Raw genomic sequence first — 23,645 nt, 5'->3', positions numbered from 1 at the left:
GATTGGCCTCCCGGCGACTGATTTGCGGGCACTATTACGCCGCAAAGTTTTCGATTTCTGGGCCACTGAATGGCGCAACCTGCCCGTGCCAAACAAACTCCGTCATATCAAGGAGATGACGACTGTTTGGCGGTCATCCATGCGAGCCACCCGCAGGGACTCAGTCGTACTTTGTCGGCTCCGCATTGGCCACACCCGACTGACGCACAGTTATTTACTGTGGCGTGAGGATCCACCTCTTTGTCGTTGTGGGGCGTCCTTGACAGTGGTCCATATTCTGTTGGAGTGCGCCCTTTTAACTGTGCTCAGGCAGACTTTTGCGCTGCCTGATACGCTCCCTGTGCTTTTAACTGACGACTCTACCATAGCGGACTTAGTTTTGCGTTTTATTCGGGCAGGGGGATTTTATCGCTTAATGTAAATTTGTGTGTTTTTTGTATTGATTCTGGCCTATGGCCTACGATTTTAGTCTGCTTTTTTAATGCATTTCTCGGTGGTTGACTTTTCCCTTTTTTCTCTATGGTCGGCCAACCACCGTCACACTTGGTGTGATTTTAATTTGATTTGTCTGTTCCTTGTCGGAGTATTTCTTGTCCTGTGTCGTCTGCCGTCTTTCCTGTTGTTCATTTCTATTCTGTTTGGGTGGTTTTAATTTCTTTTTTTGGAAAGAGGGACCAATGACTGTTGCAGTCTGGTCCCTTTAATCCCACAAACCAACCAACCGTTGCTGCCCCTCTTCAGGAACCACACGTTTGTCTGGCCTCTCAACAGATACCCCTCCATTGTGGTTGCACCTACGGTACGGCCATCTGTATCGCTGAGGCACTCAAGCCTCCCCACCAACAGCAAGGTTCATGGTTCATAGGAGTCCCATCACATTTGCAAAAGTTATAAATCCTGTAAATAAGTATATTCACCTGATTAAGAAGAACTTTATGTTTATTGCCGTCACCTGACATAGTTATTTGGAAATCACTCTAAAACATTTACAGATACACATTCACAGCTATACTGCTACGTGAAAGTGACAGACATCTGGATGAATAATGAGTACTGCAATAGCGTAGCTTATAGGAGAGAGATTCTCGCAGTCTAGTTATAACTCGCAGCTAGGTACTTAGAGATAGAATGAATGTTATTGACTGCTAGCAGTTAATGGAGGGGGCTGCCTTCCTACATAAGGCAAACTATAGGTGACACTTCATTTGAAATTAAGAAAGGGAAATGCAGTTTCAACACTACACTAGGTAGTGGAAGCAAGCCTGAAGAACACCAAAAGCATCTTCATAGGATTTGTGAACCTAGAAAAAAATTTTCATCAATGTAAAATGGTGTAAGATGTTGGAAACTCTCAGAAAAATAGATATACACTGTAGGAAAATATCAAAAAGCAAAGTTCCACCACTCTGGCCACAGAAAGGCCATTTGGGCCTATCCGACTACTGTGTAATTCTCAGCCAGCGGTGTCTGTCATTTAGATCAAATGTGGATGGGCAGGGGTTTAGCACACTGCTCTCCCAGCTGTTCTTAGATTTGCAGACCTTGGAGCAGCTACTCCTCAATCAGGTAGCTCCTTAATTGGCATAATGAGGCTGAGTGGGCCACATTCCATTCCTTAACTAATTGCAGTGTGGACACTGGCAGTTGCGACTTAGCTGCGGTAACCAGCAATCACAATCTGAAGATACCGAGCAGTTGCCTTGAACAAATAATATGGGATTTACAAAATATGATCTGGCAGTATACTCGATTGCCATATATTGAAATCTACTAGTAATGAACAAGAGGTTTTATTGAACTAAGGAAAATCCAGGATGGAATGTGCAATATTATGAAAAGGATAGTTGCTACTCACCTTATAGTGGAGATGCTGAGTCACAGATAAGAACAACAAAAAGGCTGTCAGAACGTAAGCTTTCGGCCAACAAGGCCTTCATCGGAAATAGACAACATGCAGACAGACAGCTCGTTGGCTGTCATGCCCACGTAGAATGCAACACAGTGGTTGCAGCTTAGCTCGTAGATCACATTACTGGTTTCACTGGTAGCCTTGCTTTTGATGGGATAGGCCACACTTATGAACGGATTGGAGTAGATGTTGGTGGCAGGATGTATGGGACAGGTCTTGCGTCTAGGTCTAATACAGGTATATGAGCCATAAGGCCAGGAGTCGGGAGCAGGGTCGTGCAGGGATGGATGAAGATATTGTGTAGGTTTGGTAGGTGGCAGAATACCACTGTGGGAGGGGTGGGAAGGATAGTGGATAGGAAATTCCTCATTTCAGGGCAAGACGAGAGGTAGAGAATGTGATTCAGTTACTCCAGTTCTGGGTGATAATGAGTCGTTAGGAGAATGCTCCTCTGTGGCTGGATGGTGGGACTTTGGGAGCTGGTGGATGTGATGAGAGATAAGGTACAGCAGATCTTGAGGTTCTGGAGGAATGTTGATAGGGTTTCCTCTTCCTTAATCCAGATCACGAAGAAGTCACTGAATCTGAACTAGGTGAGGGGTTTGGGATTCTGGGTATTTAGGAAGGATTTCCCTAATGACTCTTGAACAGGTTGGCTCGGGATTGGTGCCATCTGGGTGCCCATAGCCATACACAGCATTTGTTTGTAAGTGATGCCTTCAAAGGAGAAGTAATTGTGGGTGATGATATAGTTGGTGATGGCGACTATTGAGGAGGTTGTGGGTTTGGAATCCGTCGGGCATTGGGAAAGGTTGTGTTCAATAGTAGTAAGGCTGTGAGCATTAGAGATGAGTTTAAATGGAGGTGGCATCAGCAATGGTGAGCAGGGCACCATGTGGTAAAGGAACAGGTACTGTGGAGTGTCGCTGGAGGAAATGGTTGGTATGTTTCATATAGAAGGTTAGATTGCGGACAATATGCTGAAGGTGTTGGTCTGCGGGAGCAGAAATACTCTATGAGAGCAGAGAGTCTCTCAGTGGGGACATAGTAACCAGACAAATGGGGTGTCCTGGGTGGTTGGGTTTATGGACTTTAGAAAGCATGTAGAAGGTAGGAGTGTGGGGTTTAGAAGAGAGAGAGACTGTGGGGGGAGGTTCTGGGATGGGCCTGAGGATTTGAGGAGAGACTGCAGATTCTGCTGGATTTCTGGAATAGGTTTACTGTGGCAGGGTTTATTGGTGGATGAATCTCAAAGCTGGCGGAGTCCTTCTGCCAGCTAATCCATGTGCCTTCAACAACATCTGTGGAACCTTTGTCGGCAAGAAGGATTATAAGATTGGGATCAGTTTCTAGCTAGTAGATTGTGGTTCTTTCTGCGGATGTAAGGTTAGTTTGCATGTTGAGGGATCTGGGGAATGGTGGTGAGGCAAGGTTCGAGGTTAGAAATTGTGGAAAGGCCAAGGCTACCTGTGAAATCAATCAAGTGATCTACAAGCTAATCTGCAACCACTATGCTATATTCTCTGTGGTATGACAACCAACAAGGTGTCTGCCTACATGAATGGCCACTGACAAACTGCAGCCAAGAAACAGCTGGACCACCACGTTGCTGAGAACACTTCCGACCATAACGTTCTTCCCTTCGATGACTGCTTCATGGCCTGTGCCATCTGGAACATACCCAGCAACATCAGCTTTTCTGAATTGCACAGGTGTGAACTCTCCCTGCAATATATCTCATGTAACCTTTGTTAGTCATTGTCCTTACCCATTTAGCTCCTTCCCTGTTCCTGTTCCAGCACTACGCAGCCCTCTAGCCCACAAACACGTCCATAGTCTTTTTACTTCTCTTCTTTTCCACTACTACCACCCCCCATCCCCTCCCCCTGCCCTATGTATAACCTAGTGCCTGCACCCAGCTGCCCTACCCTCTCCTCACCTCATCCCTGTACTCTCCCTTAAGCAGCACTTTACCTTCCACCACCCCTATGCTACTATCCCTCCCCCTGCCCACCCTGCCATCCTCCTTACCCCTGCCACCCAGTTACTTCTCCCATGATGTGCTGCTACTCGCAGTCTGGCATCAGCAGCCAGAGACAATGGTGATGTGTTTGTGAGTTATGTTCACGGGAGTTTGTGTGTATGTTGTCTATTTCTGATTAAGGTCTTGTTGGCTGAAAACTTATTATCTCTCAGACTTTTTGTTGTGCCTATCTGCGACTGAACAACTCTGCTGTATGGTGAGGAACAATAGATTTTGGTTTAAGAAACTACTTCATAATATGTGTATCTGGAAAACAGCATTATACCAGTCAATCCTTTTGATACTCTTTAAGATTTTATATCACATTTTCTGATGTTCCAGGATTTCCCTTTCTTGAGGTATCACAGACAACCTGAGAAGAGTCTTCTGCTCGAAAATGGTGACTTTGCTGTGGTGTGTCTCGATTGTTATGAGACTCTGCGCACACAGTCTCTTGAATATGAGAGGTGGGGGTTGCCTGTAGAAAAGCGTGAATACAATTGGATTACACAACCACCACCACCTGAGGATTCGCCAGATGCTACTGTTGCGAGGTTGCCATCAGGAGAACGGTCAGAAAAATTGGTGAGTAGCAAATTAGATTTTAACTTCTACAGTAATGTTCAGATTGCTGCTGTTGCAGAAAAATGACTGGTTGCCATAGGTTTATAACTTTGTTATGGGTATTATGTGTCAGTATTGGCTACAGAGAACTTTATTTAGTCATAAATTAACAACTGTTATGTTTCATTAGATACACGTATGAAAGTTTTACGTAGTAATGTAACAGACAGTAATATGTTGAAAGTAAAGGCATTTTGAACTTCAGGGAACTAATATTCTGTTCTTTACCATACCAGATAGAAAAAGTTATTTGTGATGGTAAAGAGGGGGAAAATTATTTAGAAGCTAATCAAGAGTACACTTATTATCAGTGCTGTGTAAGTCATGCATGGTGATGTGTGAATCCCCTTAGGTCTTTTCTTTTCTTCCCCCCCCCCCCCCCCCCCCCCCCAAATCCCAATTGAAGGTAGACATGAAAAGGATTAATAAGTCATACAAGTCATTCAGATATAAACTGGAGCTGTATTCATCTACTCGTGTTGTGACTTAAGCAGTGAAGTACGTCACAGTCACTTGTGGGAAAATGGAGTGGAGATGGCTTGGCTATATACATGGCTGACACATTTATGTCTGCCATTTAGGTGTTACTGTGAACGAACAGTTGTGCCATGCATTATTATTTGTTTACCTGCCAATGGAAGTGTGAAATAGAATGACATTTTGAGGAGACACTAACTACAATTTGGTGATGCAAGTGTGGGTAAAATCCTTGCGTTCAGTTGGTCACAGAAGTTTTGAAATGGTTTCACCAAATGAAAAATCATGGTGCCTGTCAGCCGTTGTCAGTGAAGACAATAAGCCCTGAGTGAGCTTGTGGAAGGTGATTGCTACATTACTGTTGCTGAGATTGCATCACAGGTTGTGATGTCAGAAGTGTCTGTATAAGACACAGTTGGACATGGAAAAATGTCAAGCAAGGTGGGTTTCATGTCTTTTTCACCAAGACACAAAAGAAAGTGACTAGCTTTGAAGAAGAAGAAGAAGAGACGTTTCAGGACTGTATCATAACCTGTAATGAAAGCTGGGTCCATCACTTTATTCTTTAGACTGAGGGGAGAAGAGGTACCCACTAAGGCCAGTGTTCGACTGTCAGCTGGGAAAGTTTTGACAACTGTCATTTGGGGTTCATAAGGTGTATTTCTACTTGATTACCTGCATGAACAAAGGGCAATGAACATGGCCTACTACTGCAAGTTGCTGGATGATGCCAAGATTGCTTATTGCAACAAATGATGCGGGCAACCGATTTGGGGTGCCCTCTCCTGCATGACAATACGTGGCTGCGTGCAATGCAGCACAAGGGACTTAAAAAATGGTGTAAAAGGCGGTAAAATGTAAAATGTGGGAAATAACGTTTTAAGCTGTGACAGTTATGTATAGGATACCCCCGTTCACTTTATATATGATATATGTACATAACAGGCATCAAAAGACTTGTCAGGGACGTGTTTATTATCTAATGAAGGTGTATTATCTAGTAAAAACCACTGATGTAACTGGAACTGATAACTGTCTGGGAAGTAGGAACATTTGACTCATTTTCATATCATAATCGATGTTTTTGAAAGCCTGCAGCTGTCATTCGTTATTTAAATAATAAAAATACTGCACTAGTTACGTATTTTTTTCATGCTTAGCCGGACACATTTCGAGAATTTTTTCGCGTTGTCAAGTGCAAATACGTAAATAAGTGTTTTGTGTGCTATTGGAATGTGTATTATCCTGCGTCTCTTGCACTGTAGTCATATTTTTTAGGTTAACAGGTACTGTTCCTCATAGTTATGTGGAAAACCACACACACGCACGCAAACTATGACTCACATTGTTCGTTTGTGTAACATCACAAAAAATACATATGTAAATACTGCACTTGACAATGAGAATAAATTCTTGAAACACATCTTGCTCAGCATGAATAAAATACGTAAGCAGAGCTGCATTTAAACTAAAAACATTTGAGAAATGTAAAATGAATTACGGTATCAAGTGGCTCTCCAAGTGACCATACGCCGAAACATGCTAAATATGGTTCGACAGAGGTGCATAAGTAATAATTGTAGTATGAACACTGATTAATATTTTTGTACACCTAGCTCTTCAAACTAATAAAAAATATTAAAAACAAAATATCAAACATGTTTCACATTACTTTTATTTCATCTTTCAGAACGTTATTAATAGCTCTGCAGACTTCAGATGTAATTTTTCATATTACCTGGGTGGATGCTTTAAACAAATAGTGTAGACTTTTGTAACTGTCTCCAATTGCTAAATATCTTAGTGTTATTGCAAGACAGTAATTAGTCGGTATAGCTTCTCTGAAGTCTGTATTGTTCTTCGAAATCATTTTTCGCTTTATTTCCTCCTCCTCCTCCTCCTCCTCCTCCTCTTCTTCTTCATCTTTTTTAATTTTTATTTTTATTTATAATAATTCCAATCCCAAAGAAAGCAAGTGATGACAGATGTGAAAATTACCGAACTATCAGTTTAATAAGTCACAGCTGCAAAATACTAACGCAAATTCTTTACAGACAAATGGAAATACTGGTAGAAGCCGACCTCGGGGAAGATCAGTTTGGATTCCGTAGAAATATTGGAACACGTGAGGCAATACTTGACCCTACGACTTATCTTAGAAGAAAGATTAAGGAAAGGCAAACCTACGTTTCTAGCATTTGTAGACTTAGAGAAAGCCTTTGACAATGTTGACTGGAATACTCTCATTCAAATTCTAAAGGTGGCAGGGGTAAAATACAGGGAGCGAAAGGCTATTTGCAATTTGTACAGAAACCAGATGGCGGTCATAAGAGTCGAGGGGCATGAAAGGGAAGCGGTGGTTGGGAAGGGAGTGAGACAGGGTTGTAGCCTCTCCCCGATGTTATTCAATCTGTGTATTGAGCAAGCAGTAAAGGAAACAAAAGAAAAATTCGGAGTAGGTATTAAAATCCATGGAGAAGAAATAAAAACTTTGAGGTTCACTGATGACATTGTAATTCTGTCAGAGACAGCAAAGGACTTGGAAGAGCAATTGAATGGAATGGACAGTGTCTTGAAAGGAGGATACAAGATGAACATCAACAAAAGCAAAACAAGGATAATGGAATGTAGTTGAGCTAAATCGGGTGATGCTGAGGGAATTAGATTAGGAAATGAGACACTTAAAGTAGTAAAGTAGTTTTGCTATTTGGGGAGCAAAATAACTGATGATGGTCGAAGTAGAGAGGATATAAAATGTAGGCTGGCAATGGCAAGGAAAGCGTTTCTGAAGAAGAGAAATTTGTTAACATCGAGTATTGATTTAAGTGTCAGGAAGTCGTTTCTGAAAGTATTCTGAAAGTGTAGCCATGTATGGAAGTGAAACATGGACGATAAATAGTTTAGACAAGAAGAGAATAGAAGCTTTCGAAATGTGGTGCTACAGAAGAATGCTGAAGATTAGATGGGTAGATCACATAACTAATGAGGAGGTATTGAATAGAATTGGGGAGAAGAGGAGCTTGTGGCACAACTTGACTAGAAGAAGGGATCGGTTGGTAGGACATGTTCTGAGACATCGAGTGATCACCAATTTAGTATTGGAGGGCAGTGTGGAGGGTACGAATCGTAGAGGGAGACCAAGAGATGAATACACTAAACAGATTCAGAAGGATGTAGGTTGCAGTAGGTACTGGGAGATGAAGAAGCTTGCACAGGATAGAGTAGCATGGAGAGCTGCATCAAACCAGTCTCAGGACTCAAGACCAAAACAGCAACAACAACAATAATGACAGGTTAAGCCAAAGGTTATGACAGACACAACCTCTACATCTGTCGTGCTTGCTTCTCCAGAACAAACAAGCACACTCACGAGCATGTGGATAGTTCCCTAGCCAAGCATTTGTAGAGGCTTGGAGTTTGCGCCAAGCGTGTGGACGCAGCACCATGATGACCACAACAATCACGAAACTGTGTTTGCACTGTAGGGACTGTTAGGAAATGGTTATGATTGGTCATGATATCTTGATTCGAACGAACCTAATTATTCCCATCAGCCACTATGTCAAGTACAGCTTGACAGTGGTGGGAGATATGGCACGAACTGTTCTGACTTTTACACATTTACTGGTTTCAATCTGCTGAGTAGAGTGCCCTGGTGTAAAGAAACTTAACCACGTAATATTTGTAAACACTACTGGATGGCCAACATGATGCCAGAGTCATTTTTTCTCCACAAACATTTTTTCGTAATGCGTAAATCTCGGGGAAACTATAAATATGTTGATGCAAAATCAGGTGCAAATAAATTAACATCGTGGGCATAGGAATTTTGACGGGACTGATAAAAAATGTTGTAAACGGCGGGAAAACGTTAATTCTGGGAATGTAAAAGCAGAGTTATACTGTAATTGGCTACTGGCAGCCAAAGCCTACCACCCATTGTTTGTCATCTTATTCTACCTATTAAAATAAGATAAAATCGAAGATTGAAATTTTTTGGCTACTTCATTTTTGAGTTATCAGCTTTTAAATTTCCCAAAATTGTGTGATTTTTGGCACGTTTGGAAACCTGGAAATGACCATATCTCAAAAAATATTTGACATTCACACCTGAATTTATACCATTTTATTCAGTTTATTATAGGTTTTAAAATATGTGTTATGTGACCAAATGCATTAAATTGCTAGACTTTCCCAAACCAAAACTTTCTTAAATTTTGAAAATTTCAGTATCGGATTTTTTTAACAAAAAGAAAAAGTATGTTATTTGCACACAGTTTGTTAATGTGTGTGCCGAATTTCATGATGGTATGATTGAAGGGAACATGTGAAGTAAATTTCATTTTACTGCTATTTGTTTTTCTGACAGTACCTCAACTGCACTTCGTTTGCAAGCTTTTACATTGAACTGTTGTTAAAATGAAATTATTGAGTACTAATTAAGCATACTTTGGTTTATCACTTTACAATTGTACCAAACTATGCCATATAACAATTCACACAAATAATGTAATGGATAATATGCATTTTCCATTTAATATAACTTTAAATTTACAGTGGTGGTTGTGTACATATTTATAGGACAATAGTGTGTGTGTGTGTGTGTGTGTGTGTGTGTGTGTGTGTGGGCTCGCGCACGCGAATGCAGTAATTCGGTTCAGTAGAGATGAATTGTTGAGATGAAATTAGCAAAGCACTGGTGATGGAAAGAGGACCATGGTATTTTGTATATATGTAACTCCAAAGCACATGGGCTCAGACGATAAAGTGGCAGAAAACTGGCTGTGTCATGATTTAAAATGCTTATTGGCCCAAGAAAATGTTGAATCGCATATATTGAAATATGACAAGCACCAAGTGCACCCCACGAAGTGGAATATTGTACTTGTAATATTTTGACATGAGCATAACCAGTTCAGTGTTATATTGTGAAATTAGGCATTTTAAATCATGACACTGGCATATTTGTACTACCTCGTCACCTGAGAATTTTCATATAGAATGAAACCACTGGCTTCATAAATGCACATAAAATTATAATAGAAATGGTTTTTGAACCACTCATATTAATCAGTTATGGAAGTACAACATGATCAAATATTAACTTCATTCCAATTTTTTGAGTGCTAGCATGTATGCCTTCAGTCACTTATGTATGACAGATGATGAGCATGCAGCATAAAAAAGGAGCTTGTGAAATATTTTTATAAAGCCATAGCAGTCACAGGGAAGAAAAGCATTGTGCATTTATTCCTGTGAGCAAAGTCTAAGGTAAAGCAAAAATTGTTTCTGACTTTAAGGATTTTGATGTTATAACATGCTGCATGTTTTTGAGTAGATCACAGGACTAGTTGCTTGCACCTATGATAACAAACAGTGGGTGGTTTCCTGCTTTTCGGGAATGAAAAAGGAGAAGTAAACTTTTTATTTACACATCGTTGTGGACCTACTCTTTCTCTTTCATAAAAGATAAATTGAGTGTAATTATAAAAACTTCATACTTCATAAATTAAGTCCCTCAGCTGCCACTGGAAGAATGTATAAACCTAGCAGAAGAAGAGCTGTGAAAAGCCTCAGATTATATTGGAAAAGATGTGTTGTTGCATCAGTTATGAAATTATTGCTTATGAGAAATAGGTTACATCATTTAAAAGAAAAATGCAATACATAATTGTAGATTCTAATAGGATTGTTAGTGGATCACCATTAACATATTTCTTGTTGAAGATGAATAAAAAATTTCTCTTTACAAGGTATTCAAATAACACATTAAATAATAACAGCTACATCATTGTTTAATTAATAATATTAATGTATCTCTAAAATGAAGCTGTAATTAAGTAAATTATTCACAGTCTTTTTTTGAGCATGTGGTGTCATGGTGTATGTTAAAATATCTCCACAGTTAACAAGAAAAGTCAAATGGGGATTTAAATTTATGTGTATAATTCAGATAATGTAATAACTTGATTGATACTAAATAAAAAATTATGATTTGACAGTCTTATTTGGTTTTTGATATATTATGTTTTAGTAACAAGTCAAAACCCCTGCTGACTAGACACAAGGCACTGTGCTTACCAGTAAAATAAAATTTATTTTAATATATTCCCACTTGAATACCATCATGAAATTTGGTGCATGCGTTAACAAATAATGCACTAGTGACTTTTTTTTTTTTTTTTTTTCCCCCCCCAGGACAAAATCCAATTTTGAAATTTTCTAAATTAAAAAATAATTTCATCTGGAAAAATTCAGCATTGTTAAGAATATCGTTAATTAGTACATACTTTTAAAGCTTAGAAGAAACTGAATAAAATGGTACAAATTTTAGGTCTGTAAGTCAAATAGTGTTTGAGATATGGTGATTTTAAGGTTTCAGAACATAACAAAAATTGCATAGTTTTGGAAATTTTAAAAATTAATAGCTCAAAAAAATTAATTTGGAATTTTTCATGCAAACAACTATTACTATATGTGTACAAAAAATTATCAAAATTTGAGATGTCAGAAACCAGACCATTGAATGGTTCCACATGGCCTGACCCTTTTTATATTATGTCCATCAGAAAATTAGCAAATTCATGAAATCTCAGAGCACTGTGTTACTCAGTAAGATAAAGTGTTAGAGGTTATTTCTGTATTAAAGAGTTCATGAAAGTTCACAGAATTTGTTGTATTCACAAAAAATGACAGTACACCATGAATCATACACACAGTCCTGGATGGCTAATATATAGTCAGTGTTGTGACTTCTGAAACCATATGCTGGAGATACATCCCAGAAAATTCCAGTTCCTTATAATAATAACGTCATTTAAATATTTCACAACTTAAATTGCACTTCGTGGAAAATACCTTCTGGAAAACAAATTTTATCTAACTTAGAATCTTAATTTTGCTGAAGTGTTCATCCATTTTTCAGTGCATTACCTTTCCCAGAATTGTAGAGAAAGTTTTTAACATTGAAAGTGGTTGATAATTGAAAACATGTATGTTAATTCCCTTCTGATCAATGAGTTTAAAAATAGCACACTTTAATATTTTGGGGAAAATTTCTTGTGTTAATGATCAGCTATATCAGGACAAGGTGCTTGCAGTACTTTGCTTTAAATCATTGTAAATTGTGCTTATTGGATGTGTGCTATTTGACAGCATCATATCACATACACATGCCTCTGTGTGTTGTCCAATGCAAAGATGACTTACATCTGCAATTTTGAATTTATGGCTACTTTGTACATAAGGGAGAATGTCTCTCTCCACATTACTTCTAAGTCTATAACCTGTTGGCCTTATGTAAAATTGTGTGTGTGTGTGTGTGTGTGTGTGTGTGTGTGTGTGTGTGTGTGGAGCCTCACTCCTGTGTGCATGCATTGCGTGTTAAGTAGAGAGAGATAACAGCAGTTACCTTAGAAAGATCAGTAACAGATATCAGGATTTCTTAGAGACACAGAGAATTGATCAGCCACTGACTACTTTAGTTCTTCTGTTAAAACAAGGATTCTTGCAAAATAAGGAAAAATTAATAGAGGACATACTCACATTCATTCTGTTGTGGAAGATAATATGTAATTTTTTATTAGAAACCAACTACCAACCTGGGAACTCGCATTGTGGTGCCACATCAGTATGTGCACATGTTTTAGAAGCATGAGAAGACAACACTTTCCTATCTTACAGTGCTTCTGTGTTAGTTCTTTTTTCCAGTTAGCTCTCTTTCTACAGTGCCCGTTGGTCCATTGTATATGTTGGAAGTGAGCATACTTAAAATTTGCTTGCAAGATTAGAAGAAAAAGATAAGATTGTGAAACATTTGTAAAAACAAGAAAGAAGTTGATTTGTTGTGGAGAAAAACTTAGGAAATCTAACAATAATGATTTGTATCTCATTGAACTTATCAGTGGAGTTCTTCTGCTTACAGTCTTAGTGACTGGAATATGCAGTGGGCAATAATGAGGATGTTGTAATGGACACTCGAGTAATTGGTCCATTTTCTCCTTGTTTTATTGTTTACTAGTGTTTTACTAGAAAATACTGCCGCAAAAAAGTGTTTAACAAGGTAATACTTTATTACATTAGACCAGTGCTAGATCTGGCCAGTGGAGCCTGTTAAGGGCAAGTAAGTCTGATTTTCTTATTGGTGGATTCCATCTTGTGGTAATTCACTGTGTGACTACCTAGATGTTGGACACCAGCTGACGTCTCCAACATCAACCGGCAGCACACGACTGGCACATACATACTCTGTGTTTACTATTGTGATGCATCACCACCAGGGAGAGACACCGCAGCCAATTGACAGTGCACGACAGCTCTGCAGGCACCTCCCATTGCCACCTGTGTCACACAGTCCAGTGATGTGTCTCAGCCTGCTCTCACTAATCATGCTATTTACTGTGCTAGCTACAACTGTACTGTACCTGTCTTGCCATGTTGCTACACGACACATTGTATCTGCTGTGAACTAATTTCCTGTGAATTCCTTAAATATATTTGCTCTGGAGATGGTGTCTCATGTGGTGGTCTTTCTATTTTTGTTGTTTTTAACAACATAACTGCCGACAATTGTGGTCATTTTTCATGTTTGTTACATAACATTGGACCCTGCGCAATACGCTACCTTACCAGGTGTGTCCATGGAAGTCATGCTAAAGCAGTTTCTTCAACAGCAGTTAGAGGGACAGAAATGCCAGGAAGCCGTGTTGTCTGTGTTGCTCTCCTGGCAGTAAGCTACAACTCCACCACCATTCCTGTCTTACGATGAGACGACAGAAGAATGGGAAGCATATGAAAAGCATTTCCCGCAGGTTAGTTTTCAGGGGGGGGGGGGGGGGGGGGGGCAGGGCAATGCCCCAGTAACCTTCCAAAGATTCCTCTAGCAACTGCTGAAAGATGGTTGGGGCTGCATAAATTGTCTAGATGGCGTTGTGATGATGGGGGGGGGCACAATGGAAGATCACTTTGGAAACTTACAGCAGCTGTTCCACACCAACCAGTCCACAGGTCCGAAATGCAATCTCGAGAATCTCTCTCTCTCTCTCTCTCTCTCTCTCTCTCTCTCTCTCTCTCTCTGTCCCCCTCCCTCCCTCCCTCCACCCTCACCACCTCTCCCACTCTTTCCCCCCTCTCTCCCTCCCTCAATCCCCCTCCCCTCCTCCCTTTCTCACCTCCCCCGCAACTACCGTTGGTTGAATACCAGTAGCGCATCATCTCTCCCGAAGGTATTAAGCTCACACAGAAGCTGGTCAAAGCCCTCATCACACTTCATCGTCCCACAAATTTAAGGGAGCTACAGTCCTTCTTGGGAAAAGTAATGTATTAAGGAGAGGTTTTCATAGGCCTGCTGCCGATTGTGCACCCACTCAACAACTTGTGGAAGAAGGACATGCCTTTTGTAGGGTACGAGGCTTGTGAACAGTCGTTCAGGATCCTAATGGAGGCCCTGCTATCGGCACCATATCTCATCACATTTCAAAAGGGCAAACAGCTAGAGGCGGTGGCGAACATTTCTGAATGATGTCTTAAGGGGCTGTCCTGCACATAGAGTTGTGGACAGCTCTGAAGATTTGATTGCATTTGCATCAAAGAAGTACAGTATCATGCAGAAGGGGTATTCACAGATGAAAAAAGAGCCTCACATGAACATCTTTGTGCCAAAGAAATTTCATATATTTCGGTTTGGGACAAAGTTTCATTTCTTTACAGATCATAAGCCATTAATTTCCCTCTTTGGTCCTGCAGCAACGCTACCCAAGAGGACTGCCTCCCAGCTCCAGTGCTGCGCACTCTTTCTCAGCAGTTATAATTACAAAATCCCCTTTAGTATTCCACTCAACATGCCAGTGTGGATGCCCTGCCCCATCTCCCAATGAGCTCCAGTCTATAGCTCAACCAAGATAAGATCTTGTGCTTACCATTGGATGAAAAGGCTCAACAGGCAATTGGCACTTTTCCCATCAGGGGGTCTGTGTACTGTGGTACAGGTAATCGGGTTGGCTGGACTGCATTTCTAGTCGGGACTCCAACCCATTGTAACATTAATTCAACCTCTGCCACTGGCTTATCCTAGTGGATGTTGTTATCCTACTAACCATGGATAAGTGGTCTCCCTGGGTAGTCCCGCCAGAAACTCTGCACCTGACAATCTCACAGCTCTTGCACCAAGGTTACAGGGACAACTCGCAAATTAAAGTGCTTGCCCAGCGCCATGTTTGCTGGCCAGGCATAGATCGGCAGGTTGTAACACCTTGTCCACAACTACCAGCAGTTTGACCAACAACAGGTGGCTCTTCGCCAAACACCCTCATACTGTCCAAAACCCTCAATCCCATGGGAGTAGGTTCATGTCGACTTCACAGGCCTCTCCTGAATACTAGCTGACTGATTGTCCCTTGTGTGTACTCCAGATTTCCATACATGGTCAGCTGTTGGTCCACAAGTGCAGAGGTTATGGTCACACCACTCAGCAGAATTTTCAGCATTGAAGGATGTCCTCTCATGTTGGTGTCGGACAATGGACCACAGTCATCACTTGCTGTCTCTGCACTTCTACTCGCGATCCAAAGGTGAAGGCGAAAGACTTGTGTGAACTTTTAAAACACAGCTGAAGAAATATGTGCCATGCTCATACAGATGAAGTGTTAACCATTTTTTTTGAGTTCCTACTGGTCGACACTGAGAGGGGGAAGATCTAGCAGAACTCCACTTTGGCTGTCAGCTCCGCATGCTCCTCCATCTTGTGCTGCCAACACCTGTGGAGTTGTCTGCAGCCCACTTCTGGCCAGGCACCTGTGTGTGGGTGCGGGGCTTTGGGCGCCAGAACAAGTTGATTCCAGCGATCTTCCGGCAGCAGCTGGGACACTGCATGCTCACTCTGGCCAAGGGGGATCAGATGGTGACACACTATAATCAGCTCTGCCTGCTGCAGGGAACCCAGCAGCTGATGCCGGCCTCTGGGCCATCCTCCAGACACACATCGCAGCAATGCCACCTTTCATTTCTCTTTTGCCAGGCCCTCTGTTATCTTCCTTCCTGCTCCTCAGCTGTTCCTTCCTTCTGATTGTCAGTCCTCTTTACCAATCTCGACCATGCCCTCATGTCCCTCTGTTTGTAGGCCGCCTGAGATGGAACGGGTGTCAGAAGAAGATAGGCTGCGGTAACGGCACCAACCCTACCTCTACAGGTGTGTTCCATACCAAGTCCAGATATGTACATGGAGTGGCCTCCGCAACCAGCATTGGAGCCACCAAGACTCTAGACTGCACCAGTAAGTGGGGACCTTCTGGCCGTACACTCCCATCTGTGCTGACTGGGATCTGGTAAAATTGAAGGGGCCATCCAATGCTTCGAAGACATTGGCCCGGTTTGGAGTTCTGCGTGGGCACCCAGCTTGGTGGGGATCGACTCGCTGATGTGGAGCTTGCCATCTCCCCATGGAAGAAGGGATGTGATAGCCCACTGGGGTACTAGATAGATGTTGGGCACCAGCTGATGTCTCTGATGTTGCATGGTTGGCATGTATGACAGAACAGTCACTCTTGTGTCCTCTGTTGTGAAGCTTGGCCACCAAGCACTCAGTGACAGCACATGACGGTTGTGCAAGTGCCTGCCAGCGCCACCTGCAACATGCAATTTACATATGTGATCAAGTAATTGCCCTCATTCTTCATGCTATTTACCACGCTATGTAGAACTATACTATACTTATCTTGCAATGTGGCTATGCCACACATTGTAGCCTTTGTGAATTATTGTCCTGTGAGGTTGTTTAAGTAAAAGTTATTTTTTGTGTATGATGAAAGAAGTAAATGGTTTTCACAGTGTACTGTGGTGTGATTTATGTGCCACATACTGGAGCTTTTTTTTTCTTCTGAGAATAGTGCTGCATTTGTAATCACAAAATATAATGTGTTAAAGAGTGAAAAGCCGCATGGCTTGGTAGCTCAAAAGAGGAGGTCCCAAGGGATGGGATCAACTTTTTGAAATTATCTGTAGAGTGTCTTAGGTTAGTGTCCGCTGCGGCCATTTGCCCTAGTGTTTGTAAGTAATCAACAATAAAGAACTCCGCATGATCCTTAAAAATGGTAATGTTATCTGCAGCAGTGGTGCAGTATAGAGGTTAAAATACATTTCTAGGTGTTGAAGGTTGTGTGTTCGTATCCCATCTGGTGTTTTCCAATTTTTTTTGTAATCTTTATTAAAATGACTTTGTTCTTCAGTTTTATTCAGGTAATTGGTTTAAATGTCGTTTTTTAAATTTGTAATCCCTTACTGAGTTATTTCAATAATCGTATTAACCTACATCACTGTAGGGATGTTTTCAAAAAGTCAGTCCCATCCCTGGGGATCTCCCCTTGCCAGTGAGTAATGCAAAACATTAACTTCAGAGGTCTGGAGCTCTTTCCCCAGTTGGTCCTGAGATTTTTATTTCTGTCACTTTTCATTCTTTCACCTGCTATTTAATGGGGTCATTCAGTTCTAAGGTCAGCAGAAGGCAAGGGGCACATCACGGAAAGTATGAGCATACATACTAAAGAACAGTGGTGTTCTACCAAACTGTAATGATGAGGACAGCTTTACTTTGTTGTGTCCAATGAAGATCAGAGTTTTTATAGTTGTTTTAAAAGAGGAGTGGCAAATAAGGTCTGTTTCTGTGGGGGAAAATGATAGTTATTTATGTCACTGCAAGTTCAGTGCCAGTAAAATATTTTTAATATAAACGTCCTTAATTTATTTTTCCTGCTTTCCACACCAAAATTAACAGTAATTCTGGTACATTAAATTAAGTCATGATTTTCAAATCTTCCCAATACCTTCTAACAATTTCACCTTCCTACAATACAAAATCTGCTTGTGTCCTACTAGACAAAGCCAGTTTTATACGTGGTGACTATTGGTGATTTGTGTGTATTCAAAAGTTCACAGTAGAGTGTTTAAAATCTTCATCTTTTCTGCATTTATAATCTCTCTGCAGCACAAAAAAATACAGTAATTTCTGGACATTTTTGTGTCTGCATGTGTCGAAAGCTTCTAACAAAAGCAAAAGGCACATAGCTTGATCCATGTATTTGAACTTACTGTCCAAAAGTAGCACATCAAGAGTCCCAGTGAAATGACGCCAGATCTGGAAAATTGGTTCCATGACCAACACTAAGCATTGCTTAATTCTTAACACAAATGAACTGTAATTGCATTCGTATACATTAGAGGTGTCACAGAATTGTCATTTTAGTAGAGCCCTCAGTTTTCGCCAGTGAGGGTGGTTAACACTGGAACAGCAAAAGAGGTTAAAAAGACACGTCTCAAGTTTTATTTGTACTATAATGAATTCTGTTTTTAACTTTTTCCCAACAAACTTCATGACATTTCCTTCTACTTTTGGCAACAGTGTGTTACAATTTGCTGAATTTTCATGATTTCATGGTAATTTCATTAAGTACACATAGAACAGTTGGAGGGATCAGTTGACCCCTGGCTTAACTCCTTTTTAGAATATTGCTATTCTCATAATTATGGACGTACTTGCATTGCTTTTTGCTTTGGTCAGCAGTTACTGGCTCAAATGATGATAGATGCAGTGTTGAAAGCATTTCCACCCTTGTCATTGTAATGGTACTTTTCAGTAATATTTCATGTGTTACTGCTGTTACTTGCCTCATCAATTGGATAGTTTTTTAACATGTAACAGGCATTTTCAGTTTGTAATGTCGCCGCGTGGTCTCACTGATAAAGAGATTTCGCACATTGTGGAGAACTCAGATACTGAATCAGAAAGTGACTTATTGGATGCAGATGGTGATTATCTGCCACAGTCAACAGATGATGAAAGTAGTGAGATGAGATGGGGGAGGAGTTACCATCAGTGGATGTCTCAGTTATTACGTCAATCTTGGAAGTCAACTGGCACAACAGTGAAGAAGATGGCTAGAGGTGGAATGGAAGGTTGCTAACACACCATCTCCTGGGAGAAGGGCTGTTTTGAACTCCCTGAAGGGGAGAGGAGGACGCGCTACATATGCCTACCGCCAAGTGGATACCTCCATCACCATTACCTTCCGACTACTTTTTGATGCACCGGTGGTGCATATCATAAAAAAAAAAACCACAGAATCAAAGACTTGGAACAAAATTAAAAAAAAAAAACAGCACTTGGACAACATCGTTGGTAGAATTGGAGACAGTTATTGACATCTTTGCCCCAGAGATACTTTTAGTACTAAACTTATCTTGTTGGATGAACGTTTGCAGTGCTGTATTATGCCAGTGTGGGAACTCTAGCAAATCCTAAGAAGAGTCCATTGGTTTGCTTTAGACTTCAAACTTTATGATAAAAAATAAAACAGCATTTTCCAAAAGCTTTTTGTAATTTAATTTGGACAAATTTAGAGAGAAAACTAGACAAATCAATGTCTATAAGCAAGATAACAGACAAGTCTGTTTCTAAATTTGTGAAACACAAATCTAATGAATTTTCCATTAAAAGTTCAGAAAGCTGATTTTTTTCCCCCAAGAAGCAGCAGCCACGTTGGTTTTGAGCAGTTCATCATTTAGACTTTCATCCAAATTGTCTTGGTAAATAACTATAATAACTGGAGTTGTTTTTCAAGATATCTTCTGCAGTTAAAGACATAAACTGCTGAAGTACTCCAAATATCCTAGTAACTTGACGATAAACTTCCATGCATTTAGCTAACACAGACAACATATTATCAATTATGAAATAAACATGTGAATTTCAAAATGTTGTCCAGGTATTTGATTTTCTCCATCTTCATTGAGTCTAACAGAGCTGCTAAAATAGTCGTATCTTATTTCGCTTGTGCTGTCTTGAAGTCTGTTTCTTATAAGTGGTGTGATTGGAAAGTTTTAAGAATGGGCTTGTAATTGTACAATGATGGTACTTAGTCCCCTTCTGACTGAACACACCGACTCCAACAGTGTTTCCATTTTCGAAAACATTCCTGGAAATTTTTTTTCCTGAAGTGTGTTAAGGACACTCTCCGTATTTGCCTTGATGTCTTCAATCGAGTCAAATTGTGTCCCTTTCCGTTAAAATTTCAGTTTAGGAAAAGGTAGAAGCCCACAGAGGCCAAATCAGGGGAATATGGCGGTTGTGGAAGCATAGGCATTTTGAATTTGGACAAAAATTCAACGATGGACAAGGCACGATGAGCCAGAGCATTGTCATGGTGTAGCTCCCAACTCCTGTCTTTCCACAATGCAGGCCTTTTCTTCGGCACGTTTTCGGGCAAATGCTCAAGGACACATTTGTAGTATTCCTGATTAATTGTCTGTCCTCCAGGGGTAAATTCTTGATGCAAAATACTGGTAGAATTGAAAAAATTCACGAACGTTGTTTACACCTTCTACTGACTTTGTCATGCCTTTTTCGATCGTGGTGAACCTGGAGTCTTCCACTGCGAAGACTGAACTTCGGTTTCAGGATCGTATCCATATACCCATGATTCGTCACCTGTAATTACTCTATTTAACAAACCTGGGTCATTTTTTAGTCTGATTAATCAGTTCTTGGCACACTTCAAGTCGGTATTGTCTCTGGTCACTTGACAACACTTTTGGAATGAATTTTGTGGACACTCGATGCATGTTCAGATCTTCAGTTAAAATTGCCTCAACTGCATAGAAACTTAAATTAAGTTCATCAGCCATCTCCCTAATTGTAATTGTACGATCAGAGCGCACTAAGTCGTGAACTTTGACAACATTTTCATTCATCTTCAAATGATTCACAGCCATTTTTAAATCTGTTGAACCAGACAAAAACATTTGACTGGTTCATACAGTTATCTCCAAAAGCTGTTTTTAATAGTTCGTAAGTCTCAGAAGCTAATTTTTAAAAACAAAATTTCACACAAACTCGTTGCTCCATTTTTATGTCCATTTTCCCGCAGACAGAATCTGGCAACAAACCCTGACAGACCTGCGCTCAGCCAGCTGCCACAATGAAGCGAATAAAGGAAACGCAGTTTCCTGTCAGAGGGCGTTCAAGGACAAAGCAATGACTCACTCAATGTGGACCGCGTTGCTTGGAAATAACTGGGTAACAAACTCATAGAGGGCATATCCCATATTAAGGTCTTGATCAGACAACTGCAGCGAAATGCTAGTCACTTGCAAGTTTCCCACAATTTCATACCAAGCGATAGTCATTGTTCCCTGATTAAGACACGTTTTGAATCATTGCCCTCAAAACAGTATGTACATTTTCTTGGATGTTATTTTTAATAGTTTAGTGTCTCACAAGAAATTGTATTCATCACATTTTCATGAACAAGGGTCAGCGAGGGTGTATGGCTGCACAGTGTGAAACCTGGTACCCAGCCCTACACCACTGTATGCATCATTTCAAAAAATCAATCCTAACCATGGTTTCTTAATGACAAGTAAATCTTTGCTCTATTTGGAAGTAAATCAGTTTTAACAGTAAAATTTTATTATCAAATCAAACACCAGTAATTGGTGCTTATATTGTTGTATACATTGCACATAGAACCTACTAGGCTTTTTTAACTTCAGCATAAATAAACAAAAAGATAAGCTCACCTTATTCTTCAGTACTTCTCCTTTTCCTGTTGGCAAATTACGCAATTCCTAAATAAAATTATAGTTCACACTCTCGATATATTGTACTACAGTTTAGTAGTAGTATTGTATCCTATTAGTCCACAGTGACCGGCAAAGAAACAACACAAAGGAAATGCAGGGACTGCGAAACTACAGTAAATTACTCAATAGTTCACCAACAATACAGCAACTTTGCTCTAGGCAGCTCATGTCAAAAGTATTGTAAGAAAAAGAAATACACCTTAATAAAAAGAATGGACAGTTGTAATTGTAGACTTCAAAATAATATGGTATTCATTAATTACTTTCTTATGGCAATCAGCAGAAAACTAATTGATTGGGTTATTGTGACTAGCTCAGACAACATTACAGAATTCCCCTGTTATGTTTTGTGTTGTTGTCAGTGTATTGTGTGGCCAATGTTCACTTTTAGAAATGAGCTAAAATTATGACTACTCGTCTTATATTTGGACACCACTGTCTTCCCATTGGACAGTAGGTAGAATACAAATGCGTGAGGCCCATAGCATCTGCTAACTCTTTGGTACATGACTTATCAGATACTGATCATTGGTCATGTTCTTTGGAGCCTAATTTTATAAGAGATAAAATGACGGAATACTGATTACATGAACATATGATACTACTCTGATTTGATGAGGAGTCATCCCAAGATCATTCCATCCCTACTGACAAGTTCACTTTCCTTCTGAATCATGGAACAATTTATTCAAAACACCCAGGTGAAAATATTGGAGTTGATAAGTAGATATTTCTATGCATAACAGTTGCAGGTTTGTCCAGTTTATGCCAAACCGATCTGACAAATACAGACTGAAGTTCTGGCTAACTGCAGATGTAGCATCCAAGTACAATATCAAGGCCTTGGCATATGTTGGTAACAGAGCTAAGCTAATCAGGTCACCAGTCATTGGGAGAGTATGTCATTCTTCACGTCATGAAGACGTTTCAAAATCAATGAAAGAACATGACAACGGGCAACTTATTCCCATCCCTTCAGAAGCTACAACAGAAGAATGTGTCATTAGTGGGAACAGTGATCAACACTTGCCAAGAAATCCTCTATTGCTTGAAGAACAATAATTCCTACTTTCATTCCACCACTATCTTGAAAAACACTCATAAACCAGAGTGCTCCTGACAGTGTACAAAGCAAGGAAAAATAAGAATGAGATTATTCTCGGCACACTACATTCTGTTGTAGCAGTGAGTGAAGAAGAAACAGAAACTTTTACCATCCATAATACCACGAAGTTTGTTGTGGACATCATAGGTCAAATGATTCGTGAATATTCAACTAAGGTTGCATGCAGGAGATGAATGATGATTATCTTTAGCAATATCCTTGTCGTGACAGCAGAAAATGTATGGATCATTTACAATCAACTAAATTGAAGAGGAAAGTGTTATTTCTTCAGTTGGTAAATTAACTTATGAAGGAGAAACAAAAAAGAGCAGGATAAGCCTGTAGAACTAAAAAGCTTCTATAGAACTGGACAAAACAAAATAGCAAAACATGTCAGATTGCAAAGTGCAAGGAAAACAAGAGTAATAGCATCTGTTAGAAATGCAAAAAAGCTGTCAGTGGAAAATGTGTGTGTAAAATATCAATAATCTGCTCAAAGAATGTTTTCTATATTTAGAAACAAACAAGTGAAATAAATGAAGAAATGTTAGGCACTTTAGAAACAGGTCACATTTCTGGGTAGAAATGCCACATTTTGTATTCAAAACATAAATCTAAAAGTCTTAGAACTTCAAGGAAAAGTGTTAGAACTTCAAGGTAAGGCTTTGATTGAAGTGCAACAAACAATGGAAAGTCTGTGTTGGAATATCAACAATATTATGAAAATGAGGGATTGCTACTCACCATGAAAATACCACATTGAGTTGCAGATAGGCATGATGAACAGACTGTTATGAATGGGCTTTCGACCAAAGCCTTCTTCAGAAAGGAAACGTGCACACACATTCACATAATCAAGCACCTCTCTCTCTCTCTCT

At 40.1% G+C, this 23,645-nt stretch overlaps 1 protein-coding gene across 1 annotated transcript in view; it reads left to right on the top strand.

Moving 5' to 3' along the window:
• LOC126416723 (protein piccolo) overlaps positions 1-23,645 on the top strand; it is a 645,122-nt gene that overhangs the window by 110,742 nt on the left and 510,735 nt on the right. Inside the window, exon 8 of the mRNA XM_050084537.1 lies at positions 4,275-4,517. Coding sequence (XP_049940494.1) covers positions 4,275-4,517 — 243 coding nt within the window. The remainder of the gene's footprint in view (positions 1-4,274; positions 4,518-23,645) is intronic.

The sequence above is a fragment of the Schistocerca serialis genome, chromosome 8 (assembly GCF_023864345.2).
Source record: "Schistocerca serialis cubense isolate TAMUIC-IGC-003099 chromosome 8, iqSchSeri2.2, whole genome shotgun sequence".
Taxonomy (NCBI): Eukaryota; Metazoa; Arthropoda; class Insecta; order Orthoptera; family Acrididae; genus Schistocerca; species Schistocerca serialis.
This window is presented reverse-complemented; position numbering and strand designations above follow the sequence as displayed.